We start from the raw sequence: 20460 nt of genomic DNA, 5'->3' as shown, positions 1-20460 counted from the left end.
AGACATTTCTTTTAATCTTATAAAATATTTGAATTTCTTTTAAAATGTTATATCTTTCAAAATTCCTTTAAATATGATGAAATCTTTTAAGCCCTTTGAAATACTATAAGATTCTTGCGAAATACCGGAACAAATTTATTATCTTTTAAAATTATTTAAAAAATGTGTTACATCTTTAAAATTCTCTGAGATCATATACAATTTCATGAAATCCCTAGAAGTCCCTCAAAAATGTCATATCATTTAATTTACTTCCTAACGTTCTCTAGAATCCCTTGAAATACTTTGAAATCCTGCAAATTATTTGGAAATTTGTAATGCCTCTTAAAATTTCTTCAAACTTTTTGAAAACTTTGTAATCAGATGAAACTTTTTGAAATTCTTCAGTGTCCGAAATTCCTTGGATTTTTGTAATATACTCTAAAAGCTTTGAAACCATATAAAATCCTTTCAAGTCCCTGAAATCCATTAAAATCCTTGAAACCCTCTTGAAATCTTATTTAGAACTGTTTTGTAAATTTTTTAAATCGTTTAAAGGCCTTGAAATGTTTTGAAATGTTGGGTACGTTATTCTAGACAATCTAGCGAAGAACTTTGAACATATTTTTCAAGAGAAAGTGAAAAAATAGTTGCTTTATCGAGCAATTGATAAAATAGTATATTAGTGTCATTTTTCAAATTAGTAGCAAAACAGTGACATCGTTTAAAAAAGTAAAAAATAGTGGCGTGAGTCCGAGTTCTGACTCCGATAAAGATCAAGGGGCCTAGTTATTTATTCTTCGAAATGCATAGCTGCTGTAAGCCTCTATTTCTATGAAGAAGAGAATGAAAGGTTCCCTTGTTAAAGTAACTGTTTCTAATGCATCCCAGAACCTCCTCTTTGTAGTCGCAATTCTCATCCTGTTATTTCGAGCCATATCTTTGAAAAAAATTATACAGGAGTGTGTAATTACAATAAGCAATTAGCTTGTGAAATTTTCATACTGAAGAATTTGATTGCTTTGTAGATTGGAATGGCATTTTCATATATACTTCCTTTTCTCCATGTGATTACTAAGGTTGATCGATAATAACACCGGCACACAAAAAAGTGGTCTGCCCAACAGACTACACTAGCATATCCATATGTTTTTGGAGTCACTAAAATCGAATCCGGTGTCCAAATAACCAAGTTGGCTCGTATTTTTATGAAAACCGAAAAAATAGACGTAAAATCGACAAAAAACACGATTTTTCAGGGAATTTTTGCAACAAAAAAAAAATATTTTCTCGCCCGGTGGACTTAACCCACATATTTATTTGTCTTTTGGGTCACTGAATTCGAATCTGAGGCCCAAATAACCAATTTGGCTCATACTTTTTCGAAAATCGCAAAAATAGACGTAAAATCGGCGAATACAGTGATCTTTCTTGTATACGTTTGCAACAACAAAAATTTCATGCCCGGTGGTCCAAATCAGCATATCCTTATGGGGTTTTGGGGGTCGCTGATTCTGAATCCGGGGTTCAAATAATCCAGTTGGCTCATATTTTATCGAAAAACGCAAAATTAGACATAAGATTGACGAAAACCTTAAAACCTTTACCTTTCTCGACTGGGATTGTCGTTCACTGTAGATTCCCTTTGCGTCTCACGTTTCGGGGTTTTTAATTTGCGTTAGTCTCATTCGATGTCAATAGTAGGATTTTTTGTAAATAAGTTTTATTTACTTTTAGCGTTACCCAGGAACAACGAAGTGGACGTAGTAAATTCTGTTCCCTTTGGGGTGCTTTATTACCGTGAGTCCCCTTGCCTCTCACGCTTATAGGGTTCTTTTATATTTTATGTTTCTTTATATCGCTTGTATCGAACCCTTTTGTCCTCAAAAGACCTACGTAGTGGGTTTCGCTTTCGTTTGGTACCTTGATTGACTTGATCTCGTTTTAAACTCCTTCAGTAGTCAGCCATCATGTTGATATCCAAATATCCCCGATATCGCCTCTCCATCTCTTTTATATCCTGGCGGAAACGTTCGCCTTGCTCTTCACTAAAGTCTCCTAGGTTGTCTGGAAACTTATTTATATGCGAATGAAGAAAATGTAGCTTCAAATTCATAAGGCAGCCTAGTTTACCAAAGTTTTTACCATTTCTGAAAACACATTTTGATAGTCTGAACTTTTCTTATTACCTAACAAGTTTTTTACAACATTTTTAAAACTAAGCCAGGCATCTTTTTCTGTGCCAGACATTTTTGTAATGAATTCTGGAACCTCCAACATTTTTCTTATCTGCAGTCCATCGAAGATCCCCTCTTTTAATTTTGCTTCGGAAAGTTGTGGAAGTTGATCTTCCAAATACGTATAGCAATCGCCACCCTTATCACTGGGCATGCAAAATTTGTTTGTTGCAAAAGTATACAAGAAAAATCGCTGCATTCGCCGATTTTACGTCTATTTTTGCGATTTTCGAACAAGTATGAGCCAAATTGGTTATTTGGGCCTCAGATTCGAATTCAGCGACCCAAAAGACATATAAATATGTTGGTTAAGTTCAGCGGACGAGAAAATATATTTTTTTTTGCAAAAATATACCTGAAAAATCGCTGTTTTTGTCGATTTTACGGCTATTTTTTTGTTTTTCAGAAAAATACGAGCCAACTTGGTTATTTGGACACCGGATTCGAATTTAGCGACCCCAAAAACATATAAATATGCTAGTGTAGTCTGTCGGACAGACCACTTTTTTGTGTGTGCCGGTGTAATCAACAGTTAAAACAATTCTTTTCAAAAATAAAAAATAAGTATATAATCTGTGCAGTGTACGTACGAAGATTATATAAGGGGCAGTTTCTCACCCTTGTAATAAAAAGTTGAGGATATTTTTGTATTGTTCAATTTCAATACTTTTAAATGTTTTAATTCTGTATAGCAGAAAAATTTGGAAAATTGAGAGATATTATCTAGAAAATATGTTAGTTATGTTAGACATCTTAGTAGATAATTCTTCAATCGTTCAAACTGGTTTCGAACAATGACAAAAAAGCAATCAATAGCTCATGATGCGCCATCGGCGGTGAATGTCTGGGTCTAGAAATCCGGAAGCGAAAACTGGTCTGCTATCGATGGAACCAGAATGAACTATAAGCTACATTCTAAAACGATAGAAGAGCCAAGACGAAGGCTTCGCTTGAATCGATGACCTGCCGAAGGTTAAGGGCGACAGACCGAAGAAAGCCTTCAAAAGCTGTGAATTAGTGCATTTAATTTATTCTTGCAAGATTGTTCAGTGTTTAATATAATTAAAAATTATTTTTTTTAAGCACGAGGCTTGACCTACCAGCCGATTGAAATGTGGCAAAGCAAAAGTAAACAACTGCAAAAAGTCAAATCAAATTTTGGAAGATCATGAAAAGAATCATCAGAAAGTGAATGACTTAAATAGTAACTTTATTTGTATAGAAACATACAGTACATAATTCTAATTGATTTTCCAATATTCCTTGCATAATCAAAATAAACTTATTTTTATCAGTATTCATTCAGCTTGAAGGATTCTGCATCATGGTTAAAAATATTTCTTTCGAAACTGTTAAACTGGTCAACTTACATTATTTTCAAATGAGAAAAATCTGTGATTTATATTCATTTTGAACGGTGGAACTCTGTCACCCTGAAAAAATGTAAGTTTTAAAAAAAGAATATAATTTTAAACCAAGAAAGATGATTTTTCAACCAAATAGTAGAATTATCAAAAAACATTTTTTTGAACCAAACAGTTAAATTTACAACTAAATTGTGGAACTTAAAAAAGACGCATTTTCGAAAAAATAGTTGAATTTTTAACCAAATCGTTGAATTTTGAACACCAAAAAAAAAATCATTTTCAACCAAACAGTTGGATTTACAAACAAACAGTTGAACTTTAGATCAAAAGTGGCGAACTTTCAACAAAACAATTGAATGTGTAACCATAGATAATTTAATAATTAAAAAGTTTATAAGTACAAAACTTTAATGATAAATTATTTCATTTTTAATGTTCTCAATTAAAATTGTACAATTCTGTTTACTTTTCAATTTCAAACGTTTGAAATCACATAAACCAAACTTCTGATAAAAACGGAAAAAAGTAGCACGATCCAAGTTCTGTAATGGAAAGAAAAACATTTTGCGCGTTTTAGATAAAAAAAATAATTAAATGAAAGAGTTCGACCTTGATTTGTAGGAAATAAGGCCCAATCTAAATATCCTTGACGTTATTTCGTAGTAACGAGAAAGCGTCACAAGAAAGCAAGCAATTCGTAACGCCTGGTTGGTCATCTTGTTAAGTGTGCACTGAGCCACTAATTATGATTAGTGCTGCAGAAGCAACATGGTGACAATGAAAAACGATTCTAGTCAAATAGTAATTTCGTAATATGATAAGAGATGGAAAAAAATCTGTAATGAGAAAAATACAAGGGAAGATTTATTACAGATCATCTTTTTCACCTGATCTGTTGGTTAATCAAAGCTGTATTTGTTTATGGATATTATTATTATACAGCATGTGAATTTCATTTGTTTATAACATTTTGATATTTTTTAAACACTAGTAAAATATATTTTGTTATCAATTTTCAATAATATTTATTAAGCAGAAATTACTGTTTGTCATGATGAGGATGCAATTAACTAGATGTAGGCTAGAATTACTACATCTTCGTGATCGTGCAAACCGCAACTTTCAATGAGATCTTAGCTATAGAACAACAAAAATCTATGAACCGAGAAAACCGTAATGATATTACGCGATACATTCTAAATACCATTCTCTACGTCAGAACCAAGGTGTACAAGGATGTAGGTGTATATCTCTCAACATACTCTAGATTATATGAAGAGGAATGTATAAATGACCTATAATTTATCATTGGTACCCTTGAGAAAGCGTTAAAACAATTAGCAACAGAATCATTTTACACTTTTTATCGTCTAGTGATTTTAGAGAATTTAATGTTCTAGAATATAAAGTTTCTTATAATAATATCAATAAGATAAATACACCGGTAAAATTTAAATATAATCCCAACATCTTTAATTTATGTACCTGAAGTTCTGAACGTTCAAATGAACGAAATATTTTTTTCCAATTCTATTTTATCAATAAATATTGTTCCAATGGCAAATAAAAAATGCATTATAATTTTGTTTTTGTAAATATAATATTTCCAATAAATATTAACCATAATTTTAGCCATTTTTATAGTTTACAAAGTCATTAGTAAGAAACTTCGTTCATTTGAACGTTTAGAACTTCAAGCACATCAAAACTGAAGAATACCAATAAGAATAAATTCATTAAAAAAAACACTTGAAATAACCTAATCTATTATTATTTAAAAAAACATTTCTGTGTTAAAATGTTGTCAGAGGCTTATACTGCCCAATATGTCGAAGGCATTTTTGGTTAGAGTTGGATTTTTATTTGATCATTTTGCACGAGGCTGTCCCGGTATATATCATCAGTCCCTGTATATATCATCAGTCACGGACGCATTTTTATAATGCAATCAAGTGATCTGATGAGAGCAGTCTGCCCAGACATATTGGACAAAGTTTTGTTTTTACCCTATCATTGACAGACTGGGTTGCAATCAAGTACACGATGGGGGGACCTACAGCTTAAGGTGGGTTCCGAACCACCAGAACCTCGGTAAAGATACATTGAAAAATTTCCAGAGGTACCGGCTCAGGGATCGCACCCCGAACCTCTGAGCTGAAGTCCGAGTGTCTAACCAACTGAGCCACCGAGGTTCCTTTATTATTTTAAAAACATTTCTGTGGCGAAATGTTGTCACAGGCTTATACTGCCCAATATGTCGAAGGCATTTTTGGTTAGAGTTGGATTTTTATTTTGATCATTTTGCACGGGGCTCTCCCGGTATATATCATCAGTCACGGACGCATTTTTATAATGGAATCAAGAGATCTGATGAGAGCAGTCTGCCCAGACATATTGGACAAAGCCTGGTTTTTACCCCATCATTGACGGACTGGGTTGCAGTCAAGTACACGATGGGGGGACCTACAGCTTAAGGTGGGTTCCGAACCATCAGAACCTCGGTAAAGGTACATTGAAAAATTTCCATAGGTACCGGCTCAGGGATCGAACCCCGGACCTCTGAGGTGAAGTCCAAGTGTCTAACCAACTGAGCCACCGAGGCTTATTATTATTATTTTTATTATTATTATTATTATTAAGATTTAAAAGAGGTAATAAGACTTCACAGTCCAAAATGCTCTCAAAGCAGGGGAAAGAGGGTAATTTTTGTCTATCTAAAGTTCTGCACGTTCCAATGAACGAAATATTTTTGACATTTCTGTTTTACCCATAAATATTGTTCTATTTGCAATGAAAATTATGCACCATAATCCTTTTTCAATAATAAATTATTTCGAATATAAATTAACAAGCGTTTTAGCACTTTTCCTGGTTTGCAAAGTCACCAGTAAAAAATTTCGTTCATTTGAACGTTCAGAACTTCAACCACATGTAATTTTTCATGAAAATAGAGAAATATATTCTTTTGAATAAAATTAATGTAAATAAAATGCTAAAATCCAATTTGAAACGCTTTAAATTCCTAAGATTTTACGTCGAAATATATTGTGATATCAACAAAATAGATACATATTGAACCAAATAGTTAAAATTTCAATCAAAAAGATGAGTTTTCGTACAAGAAGATATATTTTGAAACAAGTAGTTGAATTTGTAACTAAAAAAATCAATTTTCAACCAAAAATAGAATAGTTCAGTTTTTAGTTTAAAAAATTGTTAACAAAAAAAAAACGAATTCTCAACCGGAGGTGAACTTTTAACTAAAATGAGGAATATTACACCAAAAAATTTAATTTTTAACAAATAAGTTCAACTCTGAACCAAGTATTTGAATTTTCTCAACGACAAATGTAACAGCTGATATTTCAACTAAAAAGGTTGCAAAGAGATGAATTTTTAATTTTTAAAAACAAGAATTTGTAACCCTAAATATTATCTTTTAACAATAAAGTTAATTTGGAAACTAAATAGTTAAATTTTCTAGCCGAAAGACGAATTTTCAAGAAAACAATTGAATTTTGACCACAAAATTTAATTTTCAACCAAAAGATAAGACTTTTTAACTAAAAAGGGCGAATACTCTATCCAAAATCACGAAATTTCCAACAAAACAGTTGAATTTTCGACCGAAAAAGATGAATTTTTACAAAGTAGTTGACTTTTCAACAAATTAACTAAATGTTCAACCAAACAGAAGAATTTTGGGTTAGATTATAGAAAAGCTGGTACCACCCTTTATTTCATGGAAATATTTTGTTTTTCCAAAATCAAAGTATTGGAACATAAACACATGACACGTTATAATAATGCTTTCTTTTAACATATCGCTTCGAATTTAATTAAATTTCATGTTCCAATAGTTTGATTTTGGAAAAAACATTTTTTACAGGAAATAAAGGTTAGGGTACCAGCTATTCTATAATTTAACCGAATTTTGAACAAAAAGAGATGCATTTTTTACCAAAAATATCATAGTACACTTTTTAAAGAAAAAGAATTAAGTTGTAAACAAAACTTTTTGGATTTTATTATTGGGTTCTATTAATTCAGTTCGAATTCAAACGAAAAATAAGAAGTTTTTTGAAAGCAGGAAAAATAGAGGAATTTAAAAGAAGGTGTAGAATCTTAAAGGGTTAAATTTCAAATCTGAAGTTTTCAAAATAAATTTAATAATAACCCAGGCTAGAAAATTATATAGGAGAAACCGCCCTAAAGTGGATAATGCAACCTAGAGTGAATAATTAACAATTAAAAATAGTAATATATGTAAAATAATTAATTTAATTAATAGCTAGGACACTGTACGTGTCCACAAATTAATATTAATTATTTTTCTTTTATTTGTATTCTTGATTAATTATTATCTACGGTAGGTTGCATTATATCCACTATAGGGAGGTTTTCCCTATAGGTTAGTAGGAAAGCAGACTAGTTTCTTATATATATATACATGTATAGATCTGCTGAACTTTTGCGCATGCACCATCCCCAAGGAAGCTGAACCCTACGACCATCCCATCTCCAAGTATCTTTTTAATCTTTTTCTTTACTCACAAGTACAAACCACTTCTTCGCCCTATGCTTGGCCCCTTAGACCTTTTCTTCAAATACGCTGAAAAAATAAATTCTTCACTCATTTCTCTTAATCAGAGGACACTCTTTCACAATTCAACAATACCCTTTCATCTTTTTTAGAGCAAATCCATACTGGATCCAACCTTACTTTTGGACTGGTCCAGAAATCAATTTTTAGTATTTCATCTTTTTAGCCTCAATTTTGATAAACTGATAAATACACATGAATTCAGAAAAATACTTTTCTTTCACAATATCCTAAGAAAGAGGGTTTTAAAAAATTGGAAAAAATAATATGAAAAGTTTGAAGCGTTTGAAGCCTTGATATTAAATGAGTGAACATAAAAAAAACACTTCTATTCAATTTTGGACAAACATTCTTCTTGACAATCGTAAAAAACAATACATAAAAAAACAAAATATTTCTGAGTGCTGAAAGCTTTCTTTGGAAGCAAATGAATACTGTTTTCCAAAAACGTTTGCCGCAAAAGGGTTTTTACCTTTCCTTACGTAGCTAAGTGCCTCGGGAAGATCGTATGCCGTATACATTATAAAACTCGACAGACTAACTGCAATCAACACGATTCACATAGAATATTAACATGACACAAAAATCGGTCAATCCTTGATTGACACTTTTGTACTTCTTATATATCCAATTATCCAGTTGATAAATAACTGCACTTAAAAAAGCACTAAACACCTCCGACACGAACACTCACGACCTGCTCGCCTCACCACCTGTCATTCGAATGAATGTTCAAACATTGCACTTCTATCATCCTCCCACTACGCCGCAATCACAATCCGCCGTTAACTTTAGAAGTTTGTCGTCCGGAGGCTGGACAACAATGTATCTCAAAAAGTTGTTTGCAAATTTGTGTAAGATTTGAAAGGATTTGAAGCTCTGAAATGGAATTTTAGACTTAGAGTTATTGCTCGTGAAACACGTAGTCGATTCATCACCGGTTTTTGCGCCACACATGGATTTTTTCTCCATTTTGTCACGTGCGCAAGACTAGTTGTAGGTAAAGAAGGGACCAGCTGCTGCGGCCCCGGTCGGTCTTTCAGAAAAAGAAGTTAAAAGATGTTGGACTTTTCAACCAGAGTTATTTAAAAGAGTAGTTAAACATAAAAAATATGAATTCTCAACAAAAAATATAACAATTAATATTTCAACCAAAAAGGATTTCAATTCCACCAACAAAACACAGAGATCTACCAACAAAACACGGATTTAAAAAAATAGTTGAATAGACAATACAAAGAGATGAATTTTCAAACAAATAAAGTTAGATTTTTAACAAAAATAGTTAAATTTTTTTACCCAACCAATAAATTTTCTACGAAACAGTAGAAATATAAACAAAAAAAAGTTCATTTTTATCCAAATAATAAACCCAGAAAGATCAACTTTCAACAAAAAAGTTTATTTTCAACAAGAATGGTGACATTGCTACCAATAATTTTTTAAAAGCAGGCAGAAAGACGGATTTTTTCAAAAAGTTAATTTTCAACTAAGAAATGCGAATTTTCAGTCTAAAGATGACATGGTTAAATAACTGATTTCTTAACAAAGTAGTTACTACATGTTTAACCAATTGGCAGAATTTTTTAGTTAAAAAGGATAAAGTCTATATCTGCTTGGGTTAAAAAGTCTATTACTCGTCTTCTTTTGTTGAAATATCAATTAATTGATATTTAAACTGAAAAAAATGAATTTTGAACAACAACATTTTTAGCTCAAGAAACTAAAAAAAATTCTACCAAATTGTAGAATATTTAAATCAAAAAGACGAATTTCCTATAAAATTTTCAACCAAAAAATTTTGTTTAAACTAAATAATTAAATTTACTATAACAAAGGAGAATTTTTAACCCAAAAAAGATTTTTAACAAAACGGTAGAGTTTTCAACAAAACGAACGTTTTTTTAAAAACAAAATTGTTACGCTTTCAACAAAATTATTAAATTTTCAACAATATAATATAATTTTCTAACATCGATATGAATGGCCAACAAAAAATATAATAATAAACTTTTCAACCAAAAAGAATAAATTTAAATATTAAAATTGTGTTATTTTCTTATTGGGTTTTATTAATTGAGTTTATATTTAATTGGAAAATGATAAAATGATGAAAAGAGGGGAAAGACTGTGAAGTCTGCAATTAATAAATTTAATTTTATAGATTCAATTTCCAAACCTTTGAAATATTATATTAGAAAACTGGACATTTTTCTTAGAAAATAAAGTTAATTTTCCAACACACGTTTTTTGATTTCGGGCACATTTAAATCCAGATTACGCAACATTTTAGCCAATAATGGCGTCGTTTTGATAGAGGATTTAATATTTATGTTAGTTCATATTATTCATATTTATAATACATTATATTAATTACAAGATTAACATTGGTATGATATTAATGTATAATAATACAGAATTAAATTTTGAAATTAACACTTGATATCATTTTTGGGATATTTTTAATGTTCGAAACTTTGCAAGGTTTCTAAAGTTTCATGAAACTTTACAACCTTAGCTCAAATGTTAAAGTGACAGCAGTGACAGTAAATAAATTTGAAGCGGTTTTATCAATCAGAGTATATACATTTTATTAAATGTAAAACACACAATTTCCGCCCTATTCTAATGTGAAAATTATCATTCTTTATATAAATTATCGGTTTGAATGTCATAATTATTTACGTAAATTTCCTGTTCCAAATCAAAAGTATGCTTAATTACAACCTTTTCTGTTATAATTCAGAAATATAGTAACTATCTTTGTCTAAAATTTTGAAAATCGAAGCTTCAAATACTAACAAGATTTTATTTGCAAAAAAAAAAAGTTTAATAACAAAATTCTTATTTGAATAAATAAATTTTCAAAATCTGGCGAATTCTGACTTGGGACGGGATTTTTTGGTAAATTCCCTTTCTGTAAATCAGTTTTGATACAGATTCAATATTTATATTAATCCATATTATTATTATTATTTATAATAAATTATGGTAAATATAATATTAACATTGGTATCATATTAATAAATAACAATACAAAATTAAATGTTTAAAATTAACACTTGATAGCATTTTTTCAGAATTTAAAAATTTCCCGCCCTAATGTCGAAACTTTGCAACGTTTCCAAAGTTTCATGAAACTTTTCAACCCTAGCTCAAATGTCAAAGTGACAACAGTGACAGTAAACAAATTTGAAGCGGTTTTATCAATCAGAGTATACACATTTTATTAAATGTGAAAAACACAATTTTCAGCAGCATCTTTCAATATTATGGATCTAAAAATATGTCGTAACACAAAAAGACGTTGAAAGTCATCGTTCAGCTAGTAACTTTAACCTCAAAAATCAATTTTCGCGACGCGTAACGAATTATGAGTGCATGTACGAATATAATGAAAATCATATCGAGTGATTCAGGTCTAAATATATAGATGAGATAAAGAAAGACGTTAGAACGACGTTACTAGGTAATTAGAACCCATTAATCACAGCGTGTTTCATTTGGTTTCATTTGTGATGTGGAGTGCGGTAGAACTGTTTTTAAACAGTGCTTTGTTGTGGATTTTCTTCGAAGTCGCCTGTATTTTATCCGTAAACGCATTTTATATTTCTGTGCCATGGTTTGTTTGGGGTGCTCTGATCGTTACTGCAGTACTGTGGTTTATAAGAATCCCACAGCCCGATTCAAGTATCGTGAAAGAAGTACTTGGAGAGGATCTTCTCAGTGTGAAGAAAGATGATCTGACTCGAGAAACCCGGGAGCAGAACTGCATGCGAGTGGTGGCTCATCGTGGTGGAGGATTCGATTATCCAGAAAACAGCTTGGCAGCTTTTCGTAATGTAAACCTATGCGCCTTTAACAAACCTTGCGCTTTTTCCACAAATTTTCCTAGACTTTTCTCAGGGTGGCCGAGAAACTTCAGTTTCAAAATTCCCTCACTTTTCCCTGACCACTTTTTCATCTTCCCTGACTATTAATGTTCAAAGACCAGCGTTTTAATCTGGTAACATTTTCAACGTAGAAAATTTTATAAACGAAATAAGAAGATTTCAGATTGAAATTTAGAAATGTTTAATCTATTCGTTTCGACCAAAAACATGACTTCTCTCATTAGACCAAACAAGATGACTTTTTAACCAAATAGTTAAATTTTCAACAAAATAATTACATTTTCAACCTTCAAATATGAATTCTGCACCAAATGGTCGAATTTTTAAATAAAAAGATTAAGTTTTAACGAAAAACAGTTGCATTTTCAACCAATTAGTTGAATTTTTAACCTAGAAAGAGGAATTCCCAATAAAAAGTAACAGTTGATATTCCAACCAAACAATTTTAAATGTGTGCCAAAAAACACTTTTTAAACCAAAAATACGAATTTTCAACAAAATAATTCAATTTTCCAACAAAAATAATAATTTTATTTTAATTGTTTTTTGTCTAGTGGACTAAAATAAATATTTTTTTAACATTGATTTTCATTTCTGAAAACAAAAAATGACTAAAAAGAGAAAATGAATTTTCAACTAAAATAGATAATTTTTCTAACCAAAAATAAATTATTAAAACTTCAGTAAAATTCATTTTCAACAAAACAAAAAATCGAATTTTCAATGAAATATTCAAATTTTTTTTACCAAAGAGATGAATTTTTTTAACAAAATCATTCAATTTTCAACAAAATAGTTTAATTTTCAACCTTCGAAGACGAAATCTTAACCAAATATTCAAATTTTCCAACAAAAAAGATTTAAATTTAACCAAAAATACTTGCAGATAAAAGTTGAATTCCCCCCCCCCCCCCAATGCATTTTCAATACAAATTTTCTCTTCAAATAAACAAATTAAAATAAAACATTCTTCAGAACCAGAGAGACCATTCTTTTTAGAAAAAAGTTGATTTTTCAGCCCAAAAAAATTAATTCTCTACAAAAAGATTAATTCTCAACGAAAAATGTAATAATTGATATTTCAACCAAAAAATATGAAATTTATATCAAAAGTGATGAATTTTTAAAACAAATTTGATAAATTTATAAAATTATAGAAGGAACAAAAAAATGTTACATCTCAAATCAGAAAAAAAATTAAAACCAAAAGTTTATCCCTTTCTACTCGATAAAAATCTTAATCTTAAATCTTTATTACATTCTCATAATTTATGATTGAGAAAGTATTAGAATTTTCGGAAATTTGACATCACGCCTTTTCAACGGATCTTCACGTTTCGAGACTCCCTGAATCCGAATATCAGGTTTTCACGATGGCGTCTGTCTGTCCGTCCAGCTGTCCGTCCTTAAACACGATAACTCTCGAAAAAATGAACGAATCAAATTCATTTTTGGCACACTTTTTTTAGGTCCTAAAAGAAAGGACGAGTTCGTGAACCAGCCATTTTTGATAAAAATTCAAAAATTGAGTGCATTTTTATATGTTTGAAACAACTTTTTTCTGAATTTGAAAATTCTATGTACGGGTATTTATAGTATTAAAAACAACAAACAATGTATCCTTATGACTTTTTTCGATAAAAAGAAAATTCTCAGAGTTATAGCGTTTTCAAAATTTTTCTTATCAACCGAAAATCAAAATTTGAAGCCGAAAAACGCACGATATGAAAAAAAGTCAAGAGAAGAAAAACATTTCTTTTTGAAAGCCCTATAAGATTATTATAACCAATTTTTGGATTTTCTTCAAAAATCGAAAATTCAAATTTTGATTGCACAAAAAATAATGGAAAATAAAAAATTCCATTTGGTGGACAAACTATGCAGGATACGAAAAAAGATTAATTAAAAAAAATAGTTATCCCAAAAAAGATCTACAATTTCGTTAAGAATCACTTCTTGATAGGACACGTACTTTTTGTTTTTTCGTGAAAAATAACATTGAAAAAAAAATTAAATTAAAAAAATGGGTGGAAAAACGACGAAAGTTACGAGAAAAAAATCCAACAAAACCTGTTTACAAATGTCGGAAATCGAGCGCGTAGCGCGAGTGTCACGATGAGAATGTGTACCTCAAAGCCTACAGAGCTTTGAGAAACTTAATCTTTGACTATACTTAATTAAGTACACAATTCAGAATATGAAGACGCATATAAATACTGCCATCTAAAACAGATCTTTTTGATAAAATTTTTTTCAAGCGTTCCAAATGCAAAGAATAAATATCCGAGGACGAAGCGCGAGATTCAACCGTCGCGCGCCCTAGGCGCGCTCAAACTTGCGAGCGAAAACTGCTTTTTGATGCAGGCATCCTTTCAAGTTGAATGATTTTAATTTTAAGTCGTTTCTAATTAATAATTGTTAAATTTCCATTTATGCAACAAATTTCAATACATTCATGTATAAAATAAAAATAAAAATTGTAATTTCAAGGTTTTCTATTTCAAACAGTTCTGTTTCAAATTCTTTATTTGGAATATTTGATTTATAATTGTTCACTTTAAATGAAGAATGAAATATTTCTAAACGTGACAAAATTGTTATTTTATTTCATTAAACAATTTCAAATTGAATGGGCTAAAAATGGAATATTTTAGACTGACACAATATTTGAATAAAATTTGAAATTCAATAAAAGCGGTTGATTATGAATCTATTATTTTGACGATATCTTTTAATTGAAGATAGTTTATAAAGTTTCAATCGGACATTTAAATGTGTTTAACTAATAAGGCATTCGAATTGAAACAGTTCCATTTTCAACATTAAAATCTGCATTTTGTTTAATTTTAAATAAATTCAGAATCGTCTTGTAAAATAAATTATTTTTCAGTTTAAAAAATAATTAATTCATATTTACAGTTGCTCAACTTCAAACGTTTATATAAAAAAATTTCGAATTCACACGCTTTTAATTTTTATTGTTTGAGTCTCCAAAAGTGCACTTTTAAATTCTTTAGATTGAAAATGCAGGCATCAAAATGAAGACATAAAATGGAAAAATTGTCTTCTAAAAATTTGTAAATTTCCTAGTTAAAAACCAGTTCACTGACATTTTCCGGTTTTCCCGGTCTAAAAAACTACCCGGTTCAGAGGCCACCCTGCATCTACTTATTAACCAATACGAACGAAGATTTGAAATTATTTTAATTTTCCTCAACTCGAAAAATGTACAATTTTCCAATTTTACTTGAGCATATATGTATATACATACTTATATAATCTAGCGAGATAAAACATTTTTTCAAGTCTTTTTATTTACTTTTAACACGTCCAAACACCTCTCCTGTATGGTATTGCATTTTCAAATGTGAATGTTAATACAATTTTACTGACAAAGGAGTAAATATATATTATTTTATATTACTTTATTGTATGGAAAATATAAGAATTAAAACCAACATTAATGAATTTGAAGTTCATAGGTTTTAGATGAATTTTTAATCTATTTGCGCACTAACAAACAAGAATGTAATTTACACCTAATGGTTATGGATTCTATCAAATAATGCTGAGCGATAGTTGTAATATTTACATTTGCTTTTCAAGTGCAAGGAAAAAGGCTGCAATGTGGTGGAATTTGACGTATCCCTTACAAAAGATAACATTCCAATAATATTCCACGATGTAACTATTGAAAGACTAACCGGCCATGTAGGAGTTGTTAAAGAAATGACATGGGATCAACTTAAAGAATTAGATATAACGCACAATCATCCTCTTAGGTATAGTACACCTTTCGACACGTTTATAATTCTATTTCACATAGAATAATGCAATACACTAACTTCATTTTGGAATAAAACAATCAATGAATTTTTGTTTTGCATGCAAAATTCTCGGTTAAAAAACAACAGGCACGTCTAGCCTAAACCAAAGTCAAACAAATTGGTTGCACCTTTTTTCGAAAAAGCTCAATTTTTAGGTTCTCAGTATATTTCCACAAAAACCCATTAAAAATAACGCGTTTTACGCTGAAACTCTGTAATTTTTCATTTCAAAATAAGATATAACTGTTCAAAATCGTGGGGTATTCCTGATCCATTTGAAAACGCTTAAAATATGTTCAAAAACTGAGTTTACTTCTTTTTTTAGCATTCAACATCTAAAGTACTCAGAACAGAAATCGAAATATTAAAAAATTATCTATAAATAAAATAAAACACGTTTTATCTCTAATTGTTCATGAGATATGACCTTGAGAAATCAGTTTTTAATACAAAAAATTTTCATTGTAATTTTTTTTGTGAAATATTACCTTTATTTTATGCACATTAGATGACAGTTGTGTCTATATCATATTTTCCGCCCGATGGATTATTTTAAATTGCCAGTTATCTCCTGGTTAATTTGTCTCGTTCAATTTGAAAAAAGTTTAAAAGATTTCAAACTATTTTAAAAAAGATTTCAAGATTTTTCTACAAATTTTCAAGGATTTCTGATTTGGAACAGGGAATTTTAAAAAGAATTATAATTCTGAATATTAAAAAATTTTTGTTATATCGGTTTGGAAGTCATAATTATTTACGAACATTTCCTGTTCCAACTCAAATTTATGTTTATTTACAACATTTTCTATTATAAATCAGAAATATTGTAACTACTTTTTCTAAAATTTGAAAGAGCAAATTACAAATCCTGGCAAGGTTTTGGTTGCAAAAAAAATTTTTCAAGTAAAAAAATTCTGATTTGAAAAAACATAATTTTCAAATAAAAAAATTCTGATATGAAACAAAGAAATGTTAAAATCTGGCGAATTCTGACTTGGGACCGGGATTGTTTTTGTAAATTCCCTTTTTATAAGTCAGAATAAAATTTTTTTTACGCTTTTCGACAAAATTATTTAATGGAATTCCCTGTTGCAAAATCAACGTTATTATTATAATTCTTTAAAAAAATCTCTATTCGGAATGTTGATCTACTATTTCGCCACCTGTTGCTGAAAACTGGAACTAGAAAGAGTAGGTACAATTTTAAAGATGTATTTTAATTTTTTCATAAAAGTGTTTTTACGATAGTTTTGTAAACTACAAAACAATGATTAAATACTAAAAACAAATCTTCATCAAAAACACATAGTTTTAGTTAGAATTTTTATCTTATACAGTAAAAGAAAACACATTTTTGTCAAATGGGTTTAAAAAAAAAATATTTCACTATTTCATATAAGTTTCAAGGCAATGCAAGCGCAAATAAATTTTCGTTAATCATTGTACCGAAAATTGATATCCACATTATACAGAGAATACGAATAATAGACGATTGTAATTGAAATACGAATTCTAAGCTAATTTTTAGATCAGATTTTTAAATAGTAAATATTCCATGCATAAATAAATAAAAATATACTTTGAGTTCATTTTTGCTTTAAAATAAGTCAATTTGAGTTTATAATCTATTGAAAATAATAAAAAAATAATACAATAATTTTGTTTGTAGAAAAATATTTCTGTCAAAATATGTGTTTTTTCATTGTATAAGATGTAAATTCTATCTTGAAACCCTTTGTTTCCGATAAAGACTTATTTTTAGTATCCAATAAATACTTTAAACTCCACAAAAAATCGTTAAAACACTTTTATACACAAATTAAAATGCGTCTTTAAAATCGTACCTATTCTTCCTAGTTTGGATTTTTATCACAAGTTGGCGTAACGCAATTTAACCAGTCCCAAAACTAAAACGAAATTAAATTCATTTCCAAAACTCCCTATTCAAAGTCTAAATCAGAATTGGTTACTAAATTTTCTATCATACTTCAGAAATATAGTAACTCCCTTTTTTTTAATTTGAAAGAGAAAACTTTTAAATTCTGGCAATTTTGTATTTGCAAACACAAATTTTTTATTCAACATTTTTTTATTTGGAAAAAGGAATTTTCCAAATTTTACGAACTCTGACTTGGAAACAGGATTGTTTTTGTAAATTCCGTTTTTATAAATCAGAATAAAAATTATTTTTCTAATCGGTCCCAAGACATACATTTTATTCTTTATAATAAAATTTCCTATTCTAGAGCTAAAATTATTATTCTTTACAGGAATTTTGTTTTATATTAGACTTATTTATTCCCCATCCAAGCTCAGAATTATAATTCTTTTAATATTCCCTGTTTCAAGTCATAATTATATTTATTTGCCAAATTTTCTATTACAATTCAGAAATATAGTACGTCTTTTTTTCAAAATTTAAAAGAGAATTTTTTAAATTGCGATGAATTCTCACTATGAAAATTGAAAAATTTTGAGAAAATTCACTATTCCAACTAAGAATTAGACTGATTAAATATATGAAACCACTTTTAACCAATGTATGCCCAGTGTTGTTTATGATTTATAGCTTATACGTGCATTCGGTTGTTAATTTAAAATTGTTTCTTAAAATATGTAAAAATTGTTTTGAAAATATTGTTAAAGGATATAAATTTAATTAAAAAGTTAAAATTAAAAAAGCGGAAATAATCTGGGGATAAGTGTGTCAATTTGCACATTAGAACAATCCAGAGAAAAATCCCTTCACCAAATAAAATTTCCTGTTTTCTCCTAGTGAACAAAATTCCCGTTATTCTCAGTTTCCCAGTCAGTTAGACACTCTGTATATAGATTAAAGTAGACACAATTCCATAAATATTAAAATTCACTTCAATTTTTGTTCTGACTTCTCTAGGCGTTAAAAAATAAAAGTTTCAGCAAAGAAAGCTTTTCTTTTCATAGGATTATATGAAAATATACCATAAAAATTGAAAAAAAAAGAAAATTAAAAAGGAGTTTTTTTAAAAGATCCCAACTGATTAATTTTATTTTAAATTTAAAATACTTAGGAGTTTTCCCAAATGACATTCAGAAAGAAACTGGGATGTGCAAGTCCCTTTAAATGAAAATTGGTCTAGGCTAGACATGAAAAAACATAAAACTGAACCTTTGTTTATTCGTTTCATAGCACTTTTGCTTTTACTTTTACCACTTTTACTCAAGATATAAAGATTCTCTTCCAGAAATAAGTTTGTCAATGGTGCAAAAATCGCATTATTCGATGACGCCATTGAGGAATGTTTACGGAATGGCCAACGCATGATCATAGACATAAAGGAAAAAGGGTTGGAAATAGTGCAAATAATAATAGATGCCTTCAAGAAAAACCCCGATCTTTACCGAAAGGCCATCGTATCAAGCTTTAATCCTTTAATAATATATATGGTGAGTTCCTATACGTATTATTGTCAATTATTTTAGATATACAAAGAAAAATGATTAATAGAAAATTGTTATTTATTACTGGCATAATGTGATGTCAAATACAATATATCAAGCATATAAATCTTTTAATCTGTAGATACGAAAAAAAGAATCACGAATAATATCAAGCCTGGCATGGAGGCCCAGATTTTTCTCGACAATAACTTACAAGGGATTGGACGGACCATCAACGGGACGTTTTCGAAATCCATTTAAAAATATTTTGGCCACTGCTCTTGATATCATTCACGATTGGGCCTTGCATCGTTTCACTTATTACATTTTGGGCATCTCTGCTATATTATTGCACAAAGACGCTGTTAACCCGTAAGTATTTGTAAAAAAAAAAGAGTTCAAATAATTTATGTATATATATGACTAAATTACAATAATAAAATTGCTGGTAATTTCCCGGTTTTCTGAATGTCATATAATTTTTGTTTTCAGCGAAGTTGTTCGCTGGTGGCATGTGCGAGGTGTACGCGTAATTATATGGATTGTCAACTTGCCGTCTGAAAAGTTACACTATTCAAGGGTTCTTAAAGTACCATACTTGACGGATAGCTTGCTATCTGAAGAGATTCCATGACTCGTATTGTAAATCTATTTGATATATTTATATATTTAAAAAAAACTTCTGAATCGCGTGTGCTTCGAAGCACTGGATATTGAAGTGACAGCAAAATGACAAAATTATATCACTCTAAATGTATTGCTCTAATTATTTATATATGCATCGAAGCTCTCTTTTAAGTCGCCGCCAATGATCAAAGATAATAAAATTGTGTACATATATTTTATACAAAATATGATATCATCACTTGTTGCAGTAATGATTGATTAAATTTTAATGTCGACGGTTATAATAACTACATCATAATTTATGAAACATAGACGACGCTTTTACATATAGCTCTGCTTTTATGTATTATTCAAGGCACAAAAAATCAGTTTTGATAATAGGAATATCACTGGTGAAAAACCAAGTTTTTCACTTTCGAGCTTTTACCAGCTCACTTTTGTAAAATGTTTAAAGAATTTACGTAATTGCTTCCTGTATATGATCAAAAGGTTCAAAAACTTTATATT

At 29.6% G+C, this 20460-nt stretch overlaps 2 protein-coding genes across 3 annotated transcripts in view; one reads left to right on the top strand and one right to left on the bottom strand.

Annotated features, from left to right (window-relative positions):
- The window catches only part of LOC117181683 (putative mediator of RNA polymerase II transcription subunit 26), a 109854-nt gene extending 100723 nt beyond the window's left edge, over positions 1 to 9131 (bottom strand). Inside the window, exons 1-2 of one of the 2 annotated variants that reach the window (XM_033374602.1) lie at positions 8659 to 8715; positions 8138 to 8195 (exon numbers count right to left, since the gene is read on the bottom strand). The gene's annotated coding sequence lies outside the window, so the exon portion shown is untranslated. Of the gene's footprint in view, positions 1 to 8137; positions 8196 to 8658 lie in introns of both variants that reach the window. The other variant, XM_033374603.1, reaches the window with a different exon arrangement.
- Positions 9132 to 11363: 2232 nt separating this feature from the next.
- Positions 11364 to 20435, top strand: LOC117182145 (glycerophosphodiester phosphodiesterase 1). The gene is made up of 5 exons (XM_033375196.1): positions 11364 to 12028; positions 15686 to 15861; positions 19131 to 19332; positions 19469 to 19698; positions 19819 to 20435. The coding sequence occupies exons 1-5, from the start codon at positions 11705 to 11707 to the stop codon at positions 19958 to 19960; spliced, it is 1074 nt and encodes a 357-aa protein (XP_033231087.1). The 5' UTR covers positions 11364 to 11704; the 3' UTR covers positions 19961 to 20435.
- The last annotated feature ends 25 nt before the right edge of the window (positions 20436 to 20460 follow it).

Source organism: Belonocnema kinseyi, chromosome 10, assembly GCF_010883055.1.
Source record: "Belonocnema kinseyi isolate 2016_QV_RU_SX_M_011 chromosome 10, B_treatae_v1, whole genome shotgun sequence".
Lineage (NCBI taxonomy): Eukaryota > Metazoa > Arthropoda > Insecta > Hymenoptera > Cynipidae > Belonocnema > Belonocnema kinseyi.
The sequence above is the reverse complement of the archived record's forward strand: the minus strand, read 5'-3'. Positions and strand labels throughout refer to the sequence as shown.